The sequence below is a fragment of the Herpailurus yagouaroundi genome, unplaced genomic scaffold, assembly GCF_014898765.1.
Source record: "Herpailurus yagouaroundi ecotype Mexico unplaced genomic scaffold, PumYag 222, whole genome shotgun sequence".
Taxonomy (NCBI): domain Eukaryota; kingdom Metazoa; phylum Chordata; class Mammalia; order Carnivora; family Felidae; genus Herpailurus; species Herpailurus yagouaroundi.
Genome location: NW_024412453.1, coordinates 17,431,109 through 17,455,170, shown reverse-complemented (window position 1 = coordinate 17,455,170; position 24,062 = coordinate 17,431,109). Strand labels below are relative to the sequence as shown.

General features: G+C 54.7%; 2 protein-coding genes across 10 annotated transcripts in view; one reads left to right on the top strand and one right to left on the bottom strand.

Moving 5' to 3' along the window:
• Positions 1 to 4,612, top strand: part of ELOB (elongin B) — a 5,394-nt gene extending 782 nt beyond the window's left edge. The window contains exons 2-4 of the mRNA XM_040459317.1: positions 138 to 272; positions 1,265 to 1,370; positions 3,943 to 4,612. Coding sequence (XP_040315251.1) covers positions 138 to 272; positions 1,265 to 1,370; positions 3,943 to 4,055 — 354 coding nt within the window. The 3' untranslated portion in view covers positions 4,056 to 4,612. The remainder of the gene's footprint in view (positions 1 to 137; positions 273 to 1,264; positions 1,371 to 3,942) is intronic.
• SRRM2 (serine/arginine repetitive matrix 2) lies at positions 4,613 to 21,785 on the bottom strand. Of its 9 annotated transcripts, none has more exons than XM_040459307.1 (15): positions 21,714 to 21,785; positions 19,081 to 19,352; positions 18,094 to 18,201; positions 17,749 to 17,913; positions 17,502 to 17,579; positions 16,994 to 17,056; positions 16,863 to 16,895; positions 16,626 to 16,676; positions 16,345 to 16,437; positions 15,493 to 15,688; positions 7,705 to 14,393; positions 6,679 to 6,966; positions 5,482 to 5,595; positions 5,252 to 5,362; positions 4,613 to 5,167 (listed from the first exon to the last, which is right to left on the bottom strand). In XM_040459307.1, exons 1-15 carry the CDS (start codon positions 21,768 to 21,770, stop codon positions 5,158 to 5,160), a joined length of 8,328 nt encoding a protein of 2,775 aa, XP_040315241.1. In that variant the 5' UTR covers positions 21,771 to 21,785; the 3' UTR covers positions 4,613 to 5,157. The 9 variants fall into 9 exon arrangements, with proteins under 9 accessions (XP_040315241.1, XP_040315242.1, XP_040315243.1 ...); XM_040459308.1 differs by having other exon boundaries at positions 5,252 to 5,359; XM_040459309.1 differs by having other exon boundaries at positions 16,994 to 17,053.
• Between the last annotated feature and the right edge of the window lie 2,277 nt (positions 21,786 to 24,062).

Sequence of the window (24,062 nt, the reverse complement as noted above, 5' to 3'; positions counted from 1 at the left end):
ATGGTGAGCGGGCGCGGGGGGAGGGGCGCCAGGCCGGGGCCGGCGGGGGCGCCGGGGGCGCCGGGGGCGGCGGGCCGCATGGGGCGGGGGGTGGGGAGGACTGGGCTCTGCGTTCACGCCGGCCCTCCGCCCCCCAGGACGTGTTCCTCATGATCAGGCGCCACAAGACCACCATCTTCACGGACGCCAAGGAGTCGAGCACCGTGTTCGAGCTGAAGCGCATCGTCGAGGGCATCCTCAAGCGGCCGCCCGACGAGCAGCGGCTGTACAAGGTGCGGCCGCGGGCGGGCTTTGGGCGGGGGCCGGGCTGGCGCTGCGCGGCGGCCGCGTCGTTGTTGTCAACAGTGGCCGGAACTCCCCCGCGTGGAGGCGAGGCGGCCTCGGGGGCGCCCGGGCTCCTGACAGCCCTGCTATGCGTCCAGGAAACTGAGGCTGGGGAGGCGGCCACTTAGCCCAAGGTCGGATTTGAACTCCGTTGCCCTTAATCCTCCGCAGGCCCATCAGAATCGCGCCCCTTCACCTCCTCTCCTTAATTACAGACAGTTGGAGGGTGTCACGATGAGTAAAGTCCTCGCCCAACCACCGTATTACTTCCCAGCTTTCTGTGGATGCTCTAAAAGCCCCTCCTCCCCACCCCCTTTAGAATCCAACTGCAGAATTATTCAGCTCCGGTGGCTTGGGGTTCTCGTTGGGGGAATGCGTTGTATTGGTCCCTGATTCTGGTGTCCCGCAGCATGGGGTCCCCCACCTAAGTGCGTTGATGAGATTCTGGCTGGAAAGGAGGAAGCTGGCCTTTCACTCCAGACTTTTCTCCCTGCTGCCTGTGCTTCTTCACATACTGTGTTCCGTGCTTTCTGTGTGTCTTTCGCTCAGTGAAACCTCCTGGCTGCCCTACAAGGTGGGAATTTCAGTAATTCCCATCTTACAGCTAAACTTCACATCAGAAAGATGAAACGCTTTGTCCCAGGTGGCAGAGCTGGGATTCAAATCAGGCAGACTGTGGACAGACTGCGTCACTGACTCTTGAAATTAGATTTTCCTGCAGTTTGGGGTGAAAAAAAAAAAAAAAGATTCCAGAGCCCTAACCCTGGGAGGTTCGGATTTGGAAAGTCTTGGGCGTAGCCCTGGAAACTGTGTTTGACACACTTGGGTAGTCCTGGCCCGTATTTGGGTCTGTCTTCCCTGAATCCTAACATCCAGGGAAGTCTCTGGGACTTGCCCGTCCTGGGGCCTCTTGTAACACCTTGCCCACCTCTCTCCCCAGGATGACCAACTTCTGGATGATGGCAAGACACTGGGAGAGTGCGGCTTCACCAGTCAGACGGCACGGCCGCAGGCCCCAGCCACCGTGGGGCTGGCCTTCCGGGCAGGTGAGTGGGGCTGTCAGGCAGGGTGGAACAGACGAAGGGGTCGCTGGGGAGCCTGCTCTTGGCTCCTCCCCGCCTCCAGGGCATCGTGTTCCCCATTCCACAAAGTGTAGGTGGTATCTTGTGATAGTGTGTGTGTTTCTCCACAAAGGGAAAAAAAAAAAGAAAACGAGATGCTTGTAGAAATTGAAGTCTACTTCACGGGGGATTCTAATGTCTATCCCTAGTCATGTTTACAGAGGTCTTACTGAGTATTGGGCCGTCTGCTCTGCATTTTATCTCCGTTCCATTTAAAACACTCCTTAGCCTGCGAGGTAAGCACTGCTATCCTCACTTTGGAGACGTGGACACTTGGGCTTGCCGGCTGTCAAGATTCAGATGCTGACTGCCAGGACCTTTGTAGGACATCACTTAGACCCCCAGCATCTCTGTGCATGCCACACTTGTGCCCACTTTCAGGTTGAGTAACTGAGCCCAGGGAGGTTAGGTCGCTTGCTGGGACTGCCAGATCCGGAGTTCGTGTCTAGCCCCTGCCTGCCCCAGAGACTGTGCTTTGTGATCGACCACATCACCCCCTGCCTGATGTTTAGAAACCTGAGGGAGTGGCTCACTCCCCTCCAGTATACCTCCTTGCCCCAAGAGAGGTTTGAATTTTATTCTTTGTCTCTGGAAACATGAACGAAAGTTCTACGTGGTATGTTTTCACGACTGGGTACCTGGGGCTGTGTGGATGGCTGGGTAAACTCTGTTGGTAAGTAATTATTTTTCTGGCTTCTTGTGAGAAAACTAGCAAGGGGTGCAGAGGGAGTCCAGCAGTGTGCCACTTGCCAGTTTCGTAAGGATCCCTGTGCCAGGCCTCAGCAGCCATGTCCTTGGGTGGCTGCTTCATGCCCCGCCCCCCTGCCGACTGGAGCTCCTGTCTCCATAGAGGGGTGCGACACATAGGCCAGTCTCACAGGCAGCCTGAGCCCCCGTGCACCACAGGCCTTGGCCTGTGAGTGCTTAGCAGACGGAAGTCTTAGGGGCCTTTCTGTGGGTTCCCTCTGACCCTCACAGCGATGCTGAGGCAGGTACAGGGCTGCTCCAGACCTCTCTCATTCTGCTTCTGAAGCCAAGGCCGGACTGCCTTCTGGAAGTAGCAGCCCTTCTCTTACTGAACAAAGGCATTTTTGTGTAGGCTTGCAGACACTCTTGGAAGATGTTGATAGACCTATTTTTTGATGGAAAAATCACAACAGAGGGAGTGTCCCCCCGGCCCCGACTCTAGTTTATGGTGTTGAATGTGGGGGTGCCTAGACCCTGGGTGGCACCCCCTCCTCAGGCAGGGGATCGTTGTCTTGACAGAGTAAACAGTATGGACTGAAGCGGCTGTTCTTTGCTTCTCCCACGGACTACTTTTGTTGCGGAAGTACACTTGCGGGTGCCTAGTTGTGTCCTCGTTTAGTTCTTGTGATGACAAGACGATTCTTTCCAACTGGCTACTCGGTGAGGGAAAGGAGTGTTGAATAGCATCATCCAGACCATTTCCAAAAAATGGGAGAGGTGACGAAAGCAAGAATTGTCTGTCACTGCAGACTTACGGCCTGGGGGAAGTTCGTTGCTACGCTGGGCCGGGTGTCTTCAGCACTGCTGACGTTTGGGGCTGGAGAATTCGGAATGGTGCTGTGCACTCCAAGGTGTTGAGCAGCTCTGGCCACTACCAGAGATGGTCACATACCCACTCTCCCAAGGTGTCCGTTGCTAGGCTTGGCCGGCTTTCCCGAGGGGCCTAACAGGTTAAGAACCCTGAGCCAGGTGGAGAGAATAGCGTCCCTGTTAGAAGAAAGTGCGGGAGAGAAGTTACAAAACGGGACTTGTCTGCTCTGCGCTGAGGTGACAGCAGAAACAAGACGGGAGCCCTTCTGCAGCCGCTGTTCTCTAGTTGGGGGAAAGCATCTGGTCAAAGGGAACAGGACTGTTTGTGGCTGGTGGTAGGTGAATGCTCCTGAAGCAACACACAGGCATTGGGCTGCGGGGACTGTTTTTATAGAAGGGCTGGGGAAGTTTTCTCTGAGGTGATGTTGGGGTTGATCTGGATGGCAGGCTAGGGGCCAGCAAATGTGAAGCTCCTAAAACAGAAAGGAAGAGCTTGATACGGGAACACAAGAGACAGACAAACGTGACGACTTGAGATTTTATTCAGAGTATGACGGGATGCCGTTGGAAGGTTTGAGGCAGGGAAAGAACGGGCTGGCTTAAGCTTAAAAATCAGTGCTTGGTGTAGAGGAGGTGTGACTGGAACAGGGAGTTGGGGCTGATTGAGGGGAGACAAGTAGGTGGACACAGGCCAGCCCACAGGCTCACCCTTGGGGGCACAGGGTGAGGAGGACCCCACGGATGGCTGGGCTAGACGGAGGGGGTCAGGTTGCTGGTAGGGGTGGGAGGCATCCCAGTAGGATCACAGAGTCCAGGCAGTTAGGCAGGCCGGCCGGGACGAGGGAGACTCACTTTGCAGAGGTGGGAATTGGTTCGGAGGTCCCCCAGAAGCCGGGTGGCTGCTCCCTCCAGCTCTCCCCACCACTCCCCTGTCCACCAGATGACGCTTTCGAGGCCCTGCGGATCGAGCCCTTCTCCAGTCCGCCCGAGCTGCCCGATGTGATGAAGCCACAGGACTCAGGAAGCAGCGCCAATGAACAAGCAGTGCAGTGAGAGGGCTCCTGGCCCGCCCCCGGTGCCCCCCCCCCCCACCCAATAAAAGAGATTTGGGCGTCTGCCTGGTTGCTGCTGCCTTTTTCTGCGCACCCTCTCCTGACTCAGGCATCACCTTCCCTGGGACGGGGTCTGCCCCCCTGCAAGGTTCCTCCTCAGCCCCGTGTACTTGCGAGGCTGGCCATGGCTGTGGGACCGACCCCCAAGCTCCTTGGGTCCCTGCTGTCACACCCTTTCGAGCCTGCCCCTCCGGCTGGAGGCAGAGAACCGGGAGGAACCCAGAGCCCCAGGCCAGCCTTCTGCTCAGCCTGGGGACAGAGGTTCCTTCTATGACTTCCAGCAAGCAGGCTCGCTCAGGCTCTGGCGCAGCCTCTGGGCTGAGGGGCAGAGGCCAAAATGTCAGCCAGAGCCAGTGTGGTTCCACGGGGAACCCATCGCCTACAGCCAGCCACCTTACCTGAGTCCTCTAAGGCTTGGGGGGGGGGGGGGGCTCATTCAAAGTGGAAATAATGCTCACTCTCCACCTTCCACCCCTAATAAATAATCTACAGACCCAATTCCTGCATTTCTCATTTTTATTTGACAGAAAAAGTTGCTCTTGCTGTACAGATTTTAAAAAACCAAAATGCCTTTAAGAAACGTGAAGAAAAGTTGGGGGAGGGGCCACAACCTCACTTGGGGGACAGTAGGGGCCAACTAATTTCAACTCGTGCCCCTTCCTTCCAGGAACACCTCACACAAGTTCCCAAGTTCCAACTCCCCCCAGAACTTAGGGCTACAGGGGGGCACTGACACCTCCCAGCCCTTTCTAACTCAAGACCAGGGTGTCCCCAACTGTATCCTCCCCTCCCACAACTCCCATTCTCATTCCCACCCACCCCAAAACTCCCAAAACGTGAACCAGGAAAAACTCACAGAGGTTAACATTTCACAGGAACAAAGAAAAGGGGGGGGGGGCAGGAAGGACGAAGAGTCCTCCCCCAGGAGGCTGCCAGGGTTTGGGGGTGGGGGGCAGACAAGGACCCCTCCCCACTGCTGGGTAAAGGGGGCATTCCCTGCAGCTCCAGAACTTGGGGTGTGGTGGAATTCCCCCCACAGAGATTCAAGGAGACCTGAAACAGAGGAGACAGAGATCAGTGCCTAGGCCCCAGCCAGCCCCAGAGGTCCCCAGGCACAAGAGCTTGACAAGGACGCACCTGGACGAGCGGTGCCGCACGGGGCGGGGGCTGGGTGTCTCCCTCCTGCGCTTGTGGCCAGGGGAGCGGCTGTCCCCACGCTGGCCTCTGCGGGAACCCCGCTCGCTGCTACTGCAACAACAGAGGACGGTCAGCCCACTTGCAAGGCAACACCAACCTCTGGCAACTTCGAGCCTCAAAGCCGCTCAGAGTGGTGGTGACCAGGCCGGCCACTGACGGGGGGGCCTTACCTCTGCTGGTCCCGTGGCGAGGGCTGAGGCGAAGGGCGGCGGCGCTCCGCAGGCGAGTAGCTGAGGGACCAAGAATCTCGGAGGGAATCTATTGGCTTCCGGGGACTACGGGACCTAGGGAGCAGAGGAAGTTCCCATAGCACCACGCTCTTCCAAACCCACCAGCCGGCACTCAGGACCACCCCCCAGGTCCTGACCACCAGACCTCATACCACACAGGGCCAGCCTCAGACCCACCTTTGTCTGCTCACTCACCCATCCGCCCGCACACCATCCACCGAGTGCCCCACTGGGCAGGGCATGGGGTGCAGCGGGGGATGCAAAGAGAAAGACAGTCCCTGCCCTTGGAGGGGCTCAGTCTGGTGGTGAAGGGAGGCCAAGGGAGGCCCGCTCGGCCCCGTGTATGGGAAGCAGCCCCACAAGGACCGATATACGTGGGTCTGGGGACCCGGGGGGAAGGGACACAGGGCGGGGAAAGGGGGGGGAGGGTAGTCTTCTCGAAGGTGCTGTTTGAGCGGAGTCTTGCAGAACGAGGAGTTCACCAGGCGGACAAGGGAATTCCAGGCAGAAGGAACAGCATGTCCAAAGGCATGGGGTTCTCCTTAGACTGCAAGGCGCTGGGTATGGCTGGAGCACAGGGCATGTGTGGGGGCGGGCAGGAGAGGAGAACACAGGGCAGGCAAGGCCAGTTGGTGAAGAGCCTCACACGCCATTCCCGCAGAGGTGGGGCTTTATCCTGCAGGCCACAGGGCGTCCCGGAAGGATTTGTGGAGTGGAGGGAAGTAACCAGATGTGCGTTTTAGAAAGATCCCTCTGGCTACGTGTGGAAGAGAATGGCGTGGAGGCAGGGAGACAGGGAAGAGGCTGTGGACAGAGTCGGGAGAAGATGACGGTGGCCAGACCAGAGCCCTGGCGGGAGCAACGGGGAGATTTAAAATCTAGAATCCCTGGGACGTGGGAGCAGGAAACAGGCTGCATGTCAGGGGAAGGGAGAGGAACGAACCTAGGACTCCACAATTCTGATTGGAGCACCCACACTTGGACCCTTTGCCGGAACAGGGCACAGCACAGGTGGTAGGGAGAGAGCCCAACTCCTCCCACACAACCAGACACCACAGTCCACCAGAGACTCCCGGCAGGGATCTCACGCCCAGGGTCACACCCCGCCCCTTCCGGCTCCGGCAAGGCCGCACTCACCTCCGCTCGCCGGGGGGTGGCTTCTTGGGGCTTGCAGGTTTGGGCAAGGCCTGAGGGCCAGGCTTAGCGGGGGAGGGGGATGAAGAAGTAGAGGAGGAAGAGGAGGAGGAAGAGGAGGAGGAGGAGGAGGAGGAAGAGGAGGAGGAGGAAGAGGAGGAGGAGGAGGAAGAGGAGGAGGAGGAGCTGGAACTGGAGCTACTGGAGCGCCTCTTCCGCTTGGCCGGGGTCGGCTCCGGAGGACGTCCCTCTCGAACAGCCTCCTTGGGGGCTGGGGTGGGGCTGGGGACCCTGTGGGAGAAGCAGAGCGTCAGGGGGAGACTCGCCGCCCCAGCCCCGACCCTACCTTCCTTGGCCTGGAGGAACGGCAGTGGGGGAGGGGTGCCGGAGAAAGGCCCCAGGAGCCCTCGGAGCTGAGAGCCGGCGAGCGCATTCTCTGGAGAGCAGTGGCCCGAGACGCCCCGACCTCTGCTAACACAAGCAACAGGCCGGGCCCGCAGCACAAGGGATCAAGGCTAAACCTCAAGAATGTCCCTGATGGAGGAGGACTAAGGCCCCTGGGCTCAGGTGTGGAAGCCGAGCTGGGCGGTCTCCTTCCCGGGAGAGCCGCGGCTTGGGGCCCTGCGAGCGGGTTGGCTGGGGGAGGGGCCGTCCTGCCTGGAGGCAGGGAGAAGGATGGGATGACCTCTGAAGATCCTTCCAGCCCAGGGAGTTCCTCTTGAGGTCTAACTGCCATCCCTCCTGCTGTAAAATTAAGTCCATTTCCTCTAGTTCTGTCCTCTGTAGAGACGGAAAACTTATCATTATCCTCTAGAGAATGAACCTTAGGAGACTTTTACCTGTCCCATTCCTCCCCCCGGTGCCCCCACCCCAGCATTCTCTTCTACCCCAGCTTAAGGGTCAAGGTCCCATACCTCTTTCAAAAAGCCAAGAGCCTCTGGACAGAACTTCTCCCTCCCCACCCCCCCCCCCCCCCCCCCCCCCCCAAACCGGCCCCACCCAACGGTTCTGCAAGTCAAGCCCCCTCACCTCTTCAGCGCTACCTCAGGTTGAGCAGGAAGGCTAGAGCCTTCCGAGTCGCTAGAACTGGAACCGGAGGAAGAGGAGGAGGAAGAGGACGATGACGAGGATGAAGAGGAGGAGCTGGATGAGGAGGAGGAGGAGGAACTCCGCCGCTCCTTTGCCGGCTGCAGGGTGGCCAATGCAGAAGGCTGCTGGGCCCCCGTGGAGGCTGGTGTTTCCCCACCCTCAGGGTGGGACACCCCAGGGACAGGACCAGAGAGCATGCCGTTGTGGTCACCAGCAGAGGACGTGGTCTTTGCCACCGTCCCAGAGGAGAGGGACTGAGACCCGGCTACAGGGGTGGTCTGGGCGAGCAAAGCTCGGGACTGGTCAGAAAAAGCAGATGGCACAGGGGACCTAGGTCGATCCTGAGCTGGAGGAAGAACACACTGGGAGGAAGCCTGGACCATTCTAGAAGCAGGAGAGGGAGCCCGCTCAGAGGTCATTCTAGACTGGCTGAGGGCAGATGGTGGGGTTCTGGAGCCTGGGCCTCCTGGTGGGGTTCTGGATCTGGCTCGGTCAAGAAGTGGCGGTGAGGTTCTACCACTAACACGTTCGTAAGCAGTGAGGGGCACCCGGGGGCTGGTAAGGTTTGCACCAGACAAGGCTGGAGCCATTCTAGCACTGGTGAGGCTTGCAGGTGCCATGGCTGGAGGGGTTCTGGAGCTGGCAATATTCACAGGAGCTGTAGCATGTGCAGATCTAGGACCCACCAGGTTTGCAGGGGCTGCAGCCTGGGCTGTTCTGGAGCTGGAGGGATAGTTTGCAGCGGTCGGGGGAGTGCCAGAGCCGGTGAGACTCAGAGCTGCCAAGGCAGCCGGGGTTCTGGCTCCTGCTAGATTCACAGCTGGGGCTGTAGGGGTGCGAGGGTCAGCGAGGTTCACAGCAGAAGGTGCCACTGCTGTTCTGGGGCTGGCCAAGTTCATGGCTGCTGCCGCAGCTGGCGTTCTGGAGTCAGCCAGGTTCACTGCTGTTGGTATGGCAGGTGTCCTGGCACCGGCCAGATTCATCGCTGCTGCAGAAGCTGCAGGAATCCTGCTGGCAAGACTGGCAGCTGGGGCCGTTCTGAGACTCATGAGAGGCACTGGAGCTGGGACCTGGGACATTCTTGCAGCAAGGCCAGCGGCAGACATGGATGGAGGTGGCCGAGCAGTGCCAAGACTGATGGCTGTCAGGGCAAGTGCGATTCTAGACTGTGCGTGATTTTCTGGCACAGATGTTCTCGGGTGATCAGGAATTCGGGGACCTGGACCATCCATCATGGAGCCACCAGCTTGCTGCAGGACAGACATAGGTGTTCTAGAGCTGCCAAGGGGTTCCAGCATTCCAGGTGATCGACAGCGGTCCAGAGGAGTTGGTGACATGCTAGGACGACTGAAACAGCTCATTCTGGAGCTATTGAGCGCTACTGGAGGGGTCCGAGAACCAGAATGATTTCTCGTTGCCGGAGGAGTAGCAGAACGTGAGCGATCAGAACTACTTCCAGATGCAGAACGTCTTCGGATGGCGGGAGGAGATCTCGTTAAGGACCGTTTGCCCCGAGTTGTTCGTGGAGTACGGGATCTGGAACGGCGACGGATAGCAAGGGGAGAGCGACTTCGAGAACGCTTGCGTGGCAACAATGGGGTCCGAGATCTAGAGCGACGCCGAATAGCAGGAGGTGTTCGGGACCGAGATCGGCGGCGGGTCACCGGAGAGGTTCGAGAGCGGGACCTCCTTCGAGTTACCGGAGACGTGCGAGATCGAGATCTCCTACGGGTGACTGGAGACGTTCTGGATCTCGATCTTCTGCGAGTGATAGGGGAAGTTCTGCTTCGAGATCGCCTCCTGGTCACTGGTGGAGTCCTAGATCTGGACCTTCTTCGAGTCACCGGTGGAGTTCTAGAACGGGAGCGCCGGCGTGTTGGGGTTCTGGATCTTGAACGACGGCGGGTTACTGGTGGTGTTCTAGACCTGGATCGCCTTCGACTCACTGGCGATGCTCTGGATCGAGACCTTCGTCGAGTCACTGATGTCCTGGACCTTGATCGTCTCCGACTGACTGGTGAAGTTCGAGACCTGGACCTACGGCGGCTGACCAAAGGTGTTCTGGACCTGGACCGCCGGTGAGTGGCTGGAGAGGCCCGAGACCGTGAGCGTTTCCATGGAGCTGGTGATGTACGAGAGCGGGACCGCTTCCGACTGGCTGGGGGTGTCCGAGAACGGCCTCTTCGGCGTCGGGAAGAAGTTCGGGAACTCTCCTGCCGGGCAGGTGACCTTGAGTGGTAACCAGAGCCTCCCCTCCGCCGACGAGTGACCCGAGACCTCGACCGGCTCCGCTGTCTTCTCCGCGAAGTTGACTGAGAAGATCCAGACCTATCTCGACGTCGAGTTGTTCTGGTTTTCTCTCTCCTTGAGCGGGAACGGGATCGCTGAAGCCCACGAGGCTTTGGTGAAGGAGAACGGCCTCTCCTTGAAGTTGTCTTAGCACGGGGGGATGAAGCTGAGCGCCGCCGGCGTGAGGATCTTGACTTTTCAGCTGGCTCTGGGGAAGACACTGAAGGACTTCTTCGACGTCTCGGGGGGGTTCTAGAACGGGTCTCTGGTGAGGACGATGCAGAGCGGCTTCTACGAGACAGCCTGGCCTTCCTAGTCAGCTCAGGAGACGATCTAGAGCTGCGACGGCGAGGTGGAGTGCGGGACTTGGTCTTGGGCTCTGGTGATGACCTAGAGCTTCTTCTAGCAGTTCTGGATTTGGGTGGGTGTTCTGGAGAGGACTCTGAACTGCTGCTTCCGTCAGGAGAAGGGCCTCTGCCTTTGCTTGATGAACCTGACCTGCTTCGTCTGGGAAGAGCTCGAAGGGCAGGAGCCTTGGGTTCAGGAGAAGAATCAGAACCGCTCTGTGCCCTGGGTGCCACTCTCAGCTTATCTTTAACTTCAGGGGATGAGCCAGACCTACTACGGCGAGGAGAAGGTCGGGCTTTGCTATCAACCTCTGGAGATGACCCAGACCGACTCCTTTCTCTAAGTGGTACTCGTGTCTTAGCTTTGGAATCTGGAGAAGAGTCTGATTCACTTCTTTCTTGAGGGGATGCACTGGGCTTCCCATCAAGTTCTTGAGAAGATCCAGATCGACTTCTCTGTCCAAGAGGAGTCCTAGCCATGGTCTTCTGTTCAACTGACGACTCTGACCCACTTCGTTCTCTCTGGGGGGTAAGACACTTGTTGTTGAGCTCTGGAGATGATGGAGAACGACTCCTTGGCCTAGGAGTCTGGGGCAAAGCTTTTGGTTCTGGAGAAGAATCACATTCACTTCTCCCCCTAGACGGTGTTCTAGGAATATCTTTCATTCCAGGAGAGGACCCAGATAAGCTGTGCCTCGAGGGAGTCCCAGACCCATCTCTAAGTCCTGGAGAAGACCCAGACCTGCTTCTCCTTGAGGGGGTTCTGGGTAAACCGTCTTTCAGTTCAGGAGATGCAGAGCTACTTCTTTCCCTCGATGGTGTTCTGGGTACAGCATCGAGCACTGGTGAAGAAACACTCTGATTTGAAGACATTCCTGCTTTTTCCACTGCATCTGGCGATAACTCAGAACTGCTGCGTCTGGAGGACCTTGTGGATTGTTCTTTCATGTCTACAAATGGATCTGTCTCCAGCTGATTAGGAAAAGATCCATTCAAATCTTCTTTAACCTCAGGAGAAAATCCAGCATTCATTTCTGCAACAGGGCCTGAGTTTCTAAATTCTAAAGGTGATCCAAAGCTATTCTCCCTCGGGGAGGAATTAGACAGCTCTTTATGCTCTGGAGAAAAACGTGGCCCACTCCAAGTTGAGGCCACTGCAGGGACTTCTGCTTCCAAAGAAGTCTGTGACTGGCTTTGGTCAAGAGTCAAAGACACAGGTCTTTCTTCTATTTCAGGTGAGGATTCAAAATTACCTCCAGCCATTTCTTTAAGTTCTGAAGACAAATGAGAGAGGACCTGGTTTGAGGATTCTTCAGATTTCTCGACCTCCATTAATTCCTCATCTTGGCTTGGCTTAGCTGACGTACTTTGGTCTTTTGTATCTGGGGATGACCCAACACCACCTCTTTCCCTTGATGGGGTTTTAGGTGTCTCTCTGAGTACTGGTGAGGACTCAAATTTATCCTGCACTGGGAAAGGACTAGATTTGTCTCTTGGTCCAGGAGATGACACAGTAGTATCTTCCTGAAGGAGTAAGCCTGTTTTCTCTTTTGACTCAGAAGGCTCCAATCTACTCTGCCCCAAAAGACATTTAGAGTCCATGGCAGGATATGGGAAAGAGTCAGACTGAGACTTGCTCTGCTCAGGAGACATTCCAGATTTTAGCCTAGGACTTGACAATTCACTTCTGTCTGGTCTTGTTGGAGATCTGGGGGTCAGCTCAGTGATTGGAGAGGAGGACCTGGACGGGCCACCCTTAAGAGGTGTGTGAGATTTGCTCTGCAGAGACGGAGACTCAGGGTGACTCCGTTTCACGTCTGGACTTGAAGTATCAGACCTAGGGTCTGGTGAAGTCTGTGATTGTCCTTTCTGTTGCAGAGAAGAGGAGACAAAATACATTTCTCCTGGTGGTGTGGCAGACTTTACTCCTGGACAGAGAGAGAAGGATCCAGAACTTTGTGCTGGTAAGTCTTTAGACTTCTCTTGGGAACATGGGGACTTAGATCCACAAAGACTGTGCCCTGATGGAGTTTGGGGCTTAACTTTAGGGCATGGTGAAGTAGACCCTGAGTGACTTTGTCTCGGTGGTGTTCCAGGTTTCACTTTGGTATCTGGTGAAGAGGACCTAGAACGGCTGTGTCTTTGCAACAATCTAGATTCCATCTTGGAGCAAGGAGACTCTGATCTGCTTTGCCTTGGCGGGGTTTTAGAGGTTACCCTACTAGGACTTGGAGAAGAGGAGCCAGAATGACTTTGGACTGGCGACATTACTGCCTTCACTTTGGGCTGTGGAGATGACGATCCCGAGCGGCTCCCTCTTGGAGGGGTGCTAGATTTCACTCTAGGAGGAGAGGACCCAGAGCAGCTATGTCTTGAAGGGGTCATAGACTTCACCTCAGGGTCAGGTGATGATTCTGAACGGCTCTGTATTTGTGGTGTCGCAGACTGTTCATTTGCCTGGGGACTTGTTACAGACCCTTGCCTTGGTGGTGTTCCAGACTTCACTTTAGGTTGAGGAGATGAACTGGAACAACTCTGTCTTGAAGGTGTTTTAGATTTCTGGTTAGAAGGAGGAGAAGAACCAGAACGACTTCGCCTTGGTGGTGTTCTAGATTTAGCTTTCGGCTGGGATGATCCAGAGCGACTGCGCCTTGGTGGTGTCCGAGACTTTTGTTTAGGACACGGAGAGGATCCCGAAAGGCTTCGCCTCAAAGACAAGCGAGATTTTGCTTTGGACCGCGGTGAAGAGAGAGACCTGCTCCGTCTTGAAGAAACTCGAGATTTTTTCATTTCTGGGCTTGAGTTGGACCTGCTCCTCCTCTGTGATGCTCTGGATTTGTTCTTCCGCTCTGATGATGAACCAGACCTGCCTCTTCTTTGTGGTGTTCTAGAAGGAGATCTTCCTCGTCTAACTAGACTTCTACTACGAGATCTTCGTCTTGCTGGTGTCCTAGACCGAGATCGTCCTCGTCTTACGGGTGTCCTAGACCGAGATCGTCCTCGTCTTGCCGGTGTCCTAGACCGAGACCTCCCTCTCCTGGCTGGTGTTCTAGAGCGTGACCGACGTCTGGCTGGAGTTCTAGAGCGTGACCTGCCACTTCTCCTGGCTGGTGATCTGCTACGAGACCTCCGTCGTACTGGCGATCGGGTCCTAGATCTGCGCCTAGCAGGTGTCCTAGAGCGAGACCTGCCTCTCCGGGCTGGTGTCCTAGAGCGGGACCTACGCCTGGCAGGTGTTCTGGATCGTGATCTCCGCCTGGCAGGTGTTCTAGAGCGAGATCTAGCCCGGCGGGCTGGCGTTCTAGAACGAGATCTGCCCCTAGCGGCTGGGGATCTAGAATGAGACCTGCCTCGCCTTGCTGATCTAGACCTGCCTCTTCTCTGGGTATTTCTGCTTCTAGACCAGCCTGGTCGCTGAGGAGACCTAGAGCGACCACGTCGCTGGGGGCTTCTGGACCGTCCCCACCTCTGTGCAGACCGGGACCTACGCCACTGAGGGGACCGGGACCTAGAATGACCTCTTTTGGTAGGGGTTCGAGACCGAGATCGCCCCCTCTTAGTGGTGGTAGGGCTACGGGACCTCCCCACTCTTCGAGAAGGGGTATGAGAATGTGACTTATCCCGCTTTGCTCGGCCATGTGAGCGACTCTTGGATGCGGGAGAAGAAGAAATCTCTCGGCGGGACCCAGGAGCTGGTGCAGGTTTAGGACTTTCAGGGGAAGAGCTGGCATGTCGAGAAACTTTGGTAGGTTGAGGGGATGGTGGGCAGCTCTCTGAAGACGACTGGGGAGGTTTCTCAGGAGACTTAGGTGGTGAACGGCCCCGGGTTGGGGAAGCCTCAGATGGGGGGTTCACTGGCTCCTGACTTAAGGTGGTTGTTGCAAGGGGTTGTGGGGAGCCGCCATGTTGCTCAGCAAGGAGCGGAGTGGGAGCAGGTGGTTCTGGGCCTGCGCTGCTCCTTTCCGGAGAGGGGCTAGGTCGAATTGCAGATTTCTAAGAGTGGAAAAGAAAGCACGGATAGGAACATAAGCACCAAAACTTCCCATCAACCTAAACACCAAAACTTCCCATCACCCATAAGAGCCTAACATCCTTGCCAATGAAATGTTTCCTCTACACACCCCATTACAACACCAACTGGTCCTTTACCTCACCACAGGTAGTCATTAACAAAAGATCACATAAAAAGACAATTGGGACAACATGAACAGGCTATCTTATCACTTTAAGTCTCATAACCTAGAAAAAAACACAACACAAACAACACACTACGTTTTACGATAACCCTAACAAAATACCACGGCAACAAAAAAAAAGTGCACACTTTTACTAAACGGAAAAACAAAGCAGTTTCCCGAAGCATGAGACATCTGACTTCACCCTTGAAAAACACTAAGATTATGGTGCAAAGGCAAAGATTTGCGATTATGATTTACGTAAATAGGACTACAGATAAGTACAGAAAAAGAAAACGAAACCAAGTTTGAAAAGCTTTAAATACAAGACAAATAAACGAAATTAAAACAGAAATTAAGTTTTTGAGGTAATCCAACTTGTACTTTAGAAAAGTAACTCTGGGGGACACAGAAAACGGGACTAAAAAGCTAAGCGTTTAACGAAGAGCAATTACACTGTAATAGCTAAAGCAGTAAAACATCACGATTAGGGCTTCGATCAGAATAGCAACCATAAAATGACAAGTACTGAAAAGACCATTCCAGAGTAGTGTTTTCAAATAGCAGGCCGCAATCCAGTGGGTTGACAACTTTTAGTTAGCTACAACCAGCATTTAACAAAAATAAACTCTATAGACAAATCTCAAAATGCTAAAAATGATTTAAAAATACTTTCCTCAAATTGAATGTAAAGCATAAACAGGATAGTGACGTAAAACCTACAAACAACCGGCGAAGTTTGAAAATGTTAACTCGACAGATTTTGCACATGCAGAAAAGACCTTAATAAAATGAAAACTGCATTACGAAAAGAACTGAATTCACTTCTTTAAACCAGTTTACTTCCCTCCTTCACTTCAAACACCCATCCTAACCCTCCAACCCAAAAACAGGCATTAACTCAAGACGTAACCTACCTCCTTGTCTTTGTCTTTGTCCTCATGAGGACTGCTAGGCTGCTTTGTAGAGGGCTCTGGGCTGCTAGGCTGCCCTGTGTTGGTGGTACCTTGTTCCTTAGAAGGTGCATCTCCCTCCCCTCGACGCCCTGAAACAGGGGAAGGACTTCGCCCAGTCAAGGTAATTGTATGGGTCTTTGCTGCCGCACTTCGAGACCTGAGGAAGGTAATTGAGGGCAGGGGAGAGGAAAGAAATCAGCTCAGGGGAGAAGAGGGAACCCCCTCCCAGCTCCCATCCACCTTTCCTGACTATACAAACCCTCTTCCAAGAAGCCTTCTCTTACACACAAGACTCAAGTCACTCATGGAAATTCAAGTCCACTTCACTTTGGTCCTTTTCTTCCCAACAGTCCCCAAAAGCGTTCTCCCTCTACCCCTTTATCCACCTCCCCCAACCTCCCCAAACCCTCCACCCTGCCCATTCCCTACCCACTTCATTCACAACTCACCTCTGAGCCCACCTCCTTCAGGAAGCCTTCCCCGATTAAGGAAGCCAGGGTAAGGATTCCTTCCTCCCCCAGACACCACGAACAAACCACCACCCCCCCTATTCTGGCAGTCCATATACATCAGAACAAAACAAAAAATAACAAAATAAACAAAAACAAAAACAAAAACAAAAAAAAAAAAAAGAGAAGGGGAAATGTATATGTCTGTCCATCCTGTTGCTTTAGCCTGTCAGCTCCTAGAGGGCAGGGACCGTGTCTTCCGAATGGTCTGTGCAGCGCCTAGCACACCGTGGGCGCTCAATAAATATTAAATTGATTAACCCACAAGTCCCTCTCCCTCCCTTCCTCCTGGACCACCCCTTACCGACTGCGGGAAGTATCAGAAGAGGAAGCAGAGTCAGCAGACGTTGAACGGTGGGCCCGGCGGCTCTTGGGGGCTGGTGTTGTACTACGAGACCTGAAGGAAGGCCACCACCACAGCTCAGGGTGCTATTACGCTTACACCGGATTTTCCTCGTCGCTCCCTCAACCTTCCACCATCAGTCAAGGACACAACTGATTCTCCCCTTTACCCCGCCAGGTAGACTTCACCTAACCTACCGCCTAATAAGCAAATTACCCTCCAATTCACACAAACTCACTCACCGCTTCCGCTTCTTGTCCTTAGATTTACGTTTGCTCTTTGGAGTGGGAGACCTGACAATGGAAATTCAAAATAATCATCTTAAAAAAAAATCCAAAATCAAATAAAAAAATGACAGAACTATTGACAGAAGATCAAGGAACTGAGCTTTACTCTAAGAAACCCCTCGAGAACAGGCAAGGCCAGACGGGCTCACCGTTCCATGTCACTATGTCCCCAATGTCCCGAGGAGCTCTTACCTATGCTTCCGTTTTTTGGATTCAGATTCTGACCTGTTGGAGGGGAGGGGGGGGAAAACAACGCATAAACCAATACCTATGCCTGGACTCCTCAAACCTCTCCAGTCACTTCATGTACTCCCACCTCATACCTGTGCTTCTTCTTCTTAGAACTCTTCTTCCTCTCTCGTCGAGGAGAGCTGCTCTCTGACCTGCTAAAGATGGGTTCAGAAACAAAGTCATTCTACTGGGTTCCTTCTCTGACCCCCCCCCCTTACAATCCACCCCCAAAAAAGGCTTCTAAATCAACAAACACAAACATCACCAATGTCTCAGACCTAAACCCAGGACTTAGTACTCTCCAGAAAGCAGAAATACCTCTTCCATAAAGCAACAAACCTCAAAACGAAAAGCCCAGTAATTCAAGAAGTTGCTTAGTTAGTTCTTAGTTGGCAAAGCTGCAGAATCAAACCTTCCCCAATGAATAAACTTAATACATTCCTTCCCGTGACTGAAATCTGAATGGTAACTCCCTCTTCCCTGATGTATCTCGCAACTCTCTCCTGCTTCCCAAAATAATTCTCTATTTCCAGAAAGGGGGGGGGGGGGGACAAGAAGACCAGTCCTCTGCTTATTAAAGTGACATCCCAACTAACTTACCGTCCTCTATCTTTCTTCTTTTTCTTCTTCTTTTGCTTTGGGGTTGGTGAGCGAGAACTGCTGGACTCCCGGACAAGGCTGGAGAAAGATGAAAAGCAGGATGAGTGCTAAGATGAATTTTCTCAGACATTTCAACTTCAAAACAACAAAATCTGAACACTTTGGGAAGGAACAGTCCCCCTCATCCCTAAATAGAGCAGAGCGCTTAGAAGAAAAGCAGCTGACATGCTTTCTTGACCTTGAGTACCTGTAAGGTTTGGGAGGCTCTGGAGCTGGTTGTTTAGCTTCTCGAGCACGACGCTGAGGATCAAAAGAGCTGCCATCTACATAGGAATCACTGATACCAAAGGCAGCACGGAGTCGCTCATTCTTTTTCTCATTCAGTTCTGCCAACTGGTGAGTCTCAGTTACCCTGGGGGGAAAAAGGCAATGGTTAGAAGGGAAGAGAAAAGATCAGGGTTGCTCACGCCACCGGAGGCAGCCAAATGAGACTGGGAAGAAGTTGGGAAAAAGAGCAGGGAGGAAGTTGAAGAAGAGAAAACAGCAGAAGCAGTGCAGTCCAGAGGAAATAAGAGACAGTGAAAACACTCACGCTGGCCTCTGCCCTGGGGTCTCTTCCTTTCCCCCAGGGTTCACATCCTTCTCCAGCAACATGAGTCGAAAGGTAGCCACTTTTTCCTGAATTTGCTGTTCCTCGTACCTGAAGAACAAATCCCTTCAAGGTTAAAGCCTGACTAGGCACTTAACCCAGTCCCAAGTTAAAGTTTCCTTATTCCTAAGAGGATCCCTTCCCTCTCCATGCACACATAAAACTTTTCACTCACTGTCACCCAGAGGGCCCTTCTCTTAAATCTTTCTGATCTTTCACTGTTCTTTCTTCCCTCCATTTACTATAGCCTCTAGAACAGTGGATTTTAAACAGGCTAAACTCCAGGGGCTAAAAGAGGAAAGCTAAGCAGGCAAAGTTCCACGTGCTCCTCCTCGACTTCAACAACAGGTATTTCCTGAGATTCCAAAGTAAAGTGCATTGTATAAAAAGGGTGCCACTGCTGAAGTTTGAAAACCACTGCTCTAAAAGGTTTTCTCACTGTACTCCTTTTCCAAAATTTCACTTCCCTACCCAACCCATGATCCCCTCTTATCCAGATTAGTATTTCAATTCCTGTTTTCTTGCCTTCACTACCTTCCAAGGCCTCAATCCTTAAATCCATTTACCTTCCTCTTCTCTACCAATGACAACACCTGTCAGCTTCTACTCCAGCTCTTTTCTTGCCTGGTACCTGCTTTCCCACCTCTCCCCTTAAAGCACCTTCTTGTTTTTCAATGGCTTCCGTCTTTCCCCAAGCGTCTTCATCCTAATAACTCAAATTCCCTCAGGCTTTCTCTTGGTCCAGACTTTCCTCATCTCCCACCTTGAGCTGTCCCTTAACTCCTCTCAATCTGCTAGCTCCTTTACCTCCTCCCCTCCTGCAACTCCTCTCCAGGGCTCTTCAACAAGCCCTCAACTCCCTACATCCCACCTAATTCCCCCAGCTCTGCACTCACTCGGTGCTTGGCTCTCCCCCAGCCCTCCCCTCACCCCTGCTCTTCCATCATCTCCTCCAGCTCGAGGCATCGCAGCTCCACGCGCCGCTTGCGCTCGTGGTCCAGGATGTCAGGATTAGGCCGCTTCACCAGGGCAGCCTCCAGGCGCCGCAGTTCCTCCTCTCCCTTGTAGTCAGGCCGCTCACCCCGGCGGCCTCGCACCAGGGACAGGTTGCGCTGGACGTAGCCGTTGGTGCCGCTGCCCCGGGGCGTCGGCAGCCCGATCCCGTTGTACATGGCCCCGTGCCCGGGGGGGCACCACCGCTCCTGGGGGGGAGCGGGGAAACACGGGTCAGGGCCCTGACCCCAAACTAACCACTTGCCACCACCCAAATCCCTGTTCTTCACCCCTATTTCAACAGGAAGCTCCACACTAAACTCCTTTATCTGCATAATCCTCCTGGTCTTCTAACAAAAACCCTTCCTTCCCTTCCCCTTCCCATACTTTCTTTCCACTCAATCCTACCCCAGCTCTTACAGCCTTTTCCCGCAAAGGCCAAGAGCCACTTCCATTTCTGTTTGCACCTAGAGGTTCTTGTTCCACCCTAAGAAAATAAGAAACCTATTTCTCTCGAATTTTTCCACACTCTTTATTCTCATTTGGCTCCCATAAGCACCAATGTCTCCACCCACTAATCTACTTTCCGACATCTGGCAACGGACTGACTGAGGCCCCCAAACAGGGCACGACCACCACTACCACAAATCTGTGGTACCTACAGGCCCACAGTCCAAATCCAAAGATTCTTTTCAGAACTGACCTAAGAACTTCAGACTACCACGTCACAAACGCAAAACAGACTAAACAACCCCTACATATCTTAACACGTGGACTGGTTGGTTTCTGACATAAACCAAGAGTCCCATGCAGCCTCACACTCAAGAATAAAAGCCAGCATGCATATCAGAAACACAAGAACCTCGGCTACATAATCTTCTTGTACTTTACCTCCCCGAGGAGAGGCCATTTCCCTGATTTCAAATATTTATAAGCTATCAACTACCTTGCCTGATATCTTGCTCCTTTAATTTCCTTCCCAATAGGATTTCTCACGTATTCGGCAGCTCACCCAAGTCTCATTAGCTCCCCTTAAACATCACCTGTTTGCAGCTCAATGCTCTGATCAAACCTCCTCTGCTCCAACTGTTCCCATTGCCCTCTTCTACATTCCTTGCCCTAAACTTACTCAGAACCCCCCCCCTTCATAGCCCTTCACTAAGACAAAACTGTCAACTTTCCCTACCAATTCCCTGTTATCTTGTGTTTCTCTTCCAGACCTGCCTTATCTCTCCCATGTTCTCTTCGTGCCTCCTACACCAAGGTTCTATCCTCTTGACCTGTCCCAACCCCAGCATGGCTCTGAAAAGCCCTCAACCCCCTCGATTTTTCTGGTAAGATTTCTTAGCTACACATTTCTTATTCTTTTCTCCTACTACATATACATTATTTCTTCCTCCATCTCACCTCGTCCGCGACAGCTTCACAGAGCACAAATATGTGAGGGAAAACTACCCCCCTCAAAAACCCCAAGGAACAAGTGATTAGTGAAAAATAAGCAACGGTAGATAAACACGGATACAAAGGAAGCCTACGTTTTTAAAATTCCAGAAGAAACAGCATATGAGTACCTGAAGGATATAGTAAGACAAAATGTTAAGTATGGGGAGATTGAGAATGGAAGGAAAATTGCCCAATTCCAGAACTGCTTGTACCTCTATCCCCCAACTCTAAAGGTTGGGTCCCTGCCCAACCCCAGGAGCAGACTCCAGAGGACTGAAAAATCAGAAAACCACACTAAGGTACAGGAGTGACAAATGAAGCTCAATCTAGGAAAAGCAAGTAAAAATGCACACAAAAAAAGAAAATTTTCGTTACAGCACAAGAAATGAGTTTCTTTACCTTCCAACACTCACTTTCATTTTCTCAAATACCAATCCTCCCCACTCTAAACCTAGGTCCTTCTTTGCCTCTCTAAACCCCACCCTAGTTTCTGCCTTCCTTGCAGAATGCTTCCAGCGTGCAATTAATTCTTCAGCTTAACCATTCACCCACACTTCCATACCACCTCACACAAAAGTCCTCCCACTCCCTTAAGAGGGCAAACCAGCAGCTGCTAAAGAAAGGACATTAAGTCACAACTAATTGGAGAACTTTAAAAAACAAATCCTCCCCCTCCCTCCTCCCCCCAAGCAGCCCACAGCATCTGAGGCAGTGCTCAGAACACCAAAAGGAAAAAGCGAAGGGGGAACATCAACACACAGAGAAGTCACCCGAAACAGCTAACTTCGTAAAACAAACATTCTCAACTAGGGTCCACAGACTGTGAGAACACAAAAGTTATCCAAGATAAAAATCACAAAGCAAAAATCGACTGCAAGACAAAAACATCTTTCCTTTCACTGGGCAATTTATCACGACGCCAGACAAAGAGAGACAAGACAATCCTCAATTCAAGACGGAAAACACTCAAGAAACGAAACGCACCAGAAGAGAGGCGGTGGGCGTGCAGGAAAAACGGACACGAGCCAGCCCAGCAAGCTCAGCGATGAGCCGATTCGGGAGCTGGGCCAACGCCACCGAACCCAGGACAATTTCACGTACTGGTTCAAGAACAGACCCAAACTCACACACTTAAGAGAAAAGACAACGAAACGCTCGTTTTGAATTCTGGGGCCAGACGACATCTTAGCCCAGCGGGAGTGGACCCGAAGGCTCAGAAGAGACGGGGGCCAGATAAAGCCTGAAGCGGAGCCCGGCGTTTCCTTCCCCAGGCAGCGCTCCACCGGCCCCGCGAAGCTTTAACTTTGGACAAGACAATGAAGGAGTGGGGGGTCGGGGGGGGGGGGGGCACCTACGCTCCCTCGCATACCTGGGCCGAGCACGTCATCTTTACGTTAAAACAAAACAAAACAAGCCGTAGCGCTTGCGTCTCCCTACCGCTTCAAGGCCGCCAGCAACGGGCGCGAATTACCTACGTCTCCAGGGCACCCAGTTCCAGGCCTCCCCTACGCCGGCTGGGCGGCCAAGGCCTATTTTCGGCCTTGAGGGGTGGGGGAGGGGGCTGCGCGGCGCCCGGGAGTCTGGGAGGCTCCGCGCCGGCCCGCAGGCCCCCGGGAGGGACGGAGAAGCCGAAGGCCTGAGAAGCTCGGGGGGAGGGCCCCAGGAACGCGCCACGGCCACGGCCGCCGCCTCCCCGCCGGGAAAATGTCGAAAGGGGTAGCTGCGGGAGGCCCTCCTCGGCCGCACGCGTGGGGGTGGCGAGGAGCCGAGGCGCGCGCTCCCCCCTCCTCGCCGCGAGCGCGCGCGAGCCCGAGAGCCCTCGGCGGCGCGGGCCGTTGCCATGGGGGAGGGGAAGGCAGGTAAAAGCCCGCGCGCGACGGGAACCGAAGGGAAGGGGGAGGGGAGGCGGGCGAGCGAGGGCGTCCGCGTGAGCTAGGGGCGGCGAGCGCGCGTGCGCGCGGCGGCCTGGACCGTTCTCCGCGCGCTTTGGCCTCGCGCCGGGGCCGCCGCCCCTCCCCCACCCGGCTCGCGCGCTCCCTCACCCTCTCACCCGCCGCCGCCGCCTCCGCCCGCCGCCTCCGAGGGGGAGAGGTGCTGCCGCTGCTCACGCTCCCGAGTCCCTCGGGGCCAGGAGCTGCCGCCTCGCCTCGCCGGTCCGCCTGCCTCAGCCGACACAGACGCCTCGTCGCTTCCTCAGGGGCCGCAGCGGGCTCCGACTGCGCCACTCGCACCCCGCCTGGGCCGCGCTGCACGTCAGCACGACCGACGAAGCGCGTCAGCACGCACCCGCGCGCGTCGCAGGGCCCGCCGGGAACCGTAGTACGTCCCGCGGCGCTTTGCGCAGGCGCCGAGGCCACTTCGGGAAGTGTAGTTTCTTAAGGCCCAAGGGAGGTTCAACGCAGCTGCCAGGGAACTACGAATCCCTTCGGCCAGTGCGAGGAAGGGCGGGTGAGAGGACCAGAGGGGGCCACGTATTCGGAGTATTTCCGCCGGGGGGGGCGGGGCATGGGGGGCCTAGCGCCACATCGAGGGACGCTAGCGCGCTCCTCGCCCTCCCACTTTCTAACCAGAGCATTCTGGGAGTTGCAGTTCGTGCGTGCCGCGGAACCCGTATGTGGCTTCGGCCCGAGGCACGGCCGCCATTTTGTCTCCCCATGTTTGGAGTTGATGGTCCGAGCCCAGCGACCTAACTGCTTCCCTGTGGCCACGGGCCTCGCGCGGCGAGCCCGCGGCAGCGTCGCACCCGGCCTTCCGCACCCGGGAAAAGCCCCCGCAGACCCTAGGCGGCGGGTACACTCCTAACTTCAGAGCCCGGCGTCAGGCCCAGGGCCTGAGGCAAAAGCCACGGAAGCTGGCCGAGGGGGTTGGCAGCTTCCACCGCTGCAGGTAGTGCTGAGCCGGGCCGGCTGGCTGCCTTGGGGGATACTTTTCGTACTAGTTCCTCCGGGTAAGGCGGCCGGGCACCGACGCCGTTTTCTACAGAACCCGGGACACGTTAAACGTGGCAGGGCAACAACGTTACAAACACCCTCAAATTCTTCACCCCTCCGCAGAGTGCCTCCTGTTACCTTTTTAAAGTCCGCGTTTGCCTCAGGTCACGATCTCACACTCCGTGAGTTCGAGCCCCGCGTCGGGCTCTGTGCTGACCGCTCAGAGCCTGGAGCCTGTTTCAGATTCCGTGTCTCCCTCTCTCTGACCCTCCCCCGTTCATGCTCTGTCTCTCTCTGTCTCAAAAATAAATAAACGTTAAAAAAAATTAAAAAAAGAAAAAAAAGTCCGCGTTTGCAACCCGAGGAGGAGTCCCGCTCTCCCAGCACAGCTGAAAGCCGCTGAGCCTCTCAGACCACCACCTGCTGGTCGACCTTGGGCTCGCCCTTGGCCGCGCCCCTACCTCGGTTGGGGGGGGGGGGGGGGGCGTCTCGCACCCTCACGAGGTCCCGTAATCAACTGCCGCCCCTTTGACTTTGGGGCTTTGT

What these genes read in the sequence shown, in the direction of transcription:
- SRRM2 (XM_040459307.1), bottom strand. Translation starts at nt 21,770, where the DNA reads ATGTCGTCTGGCCCCAGAATTCAAAACGAGCGTTTCGTTGTCTTTTCT. An exon ending in CCTGAGGTAGCGCTGAAGAG is followed by an intron (nt 6,967 to 7,704) that starts GTGAGGGGGCTT and finishes CTTCTCCCACAG; the next exon opens with GGTCCCCAGCCCCACCCCAG. An exon ending in CCACCCCCCGGCGAGCGGAG is followed by an intron (nt 5,596 to 6,678) that starts GTGAGTGCGGCC and finishes TCTGCTCCCTAG; the next exon opens with GTCCCGTAGTCCCCGGAAGC.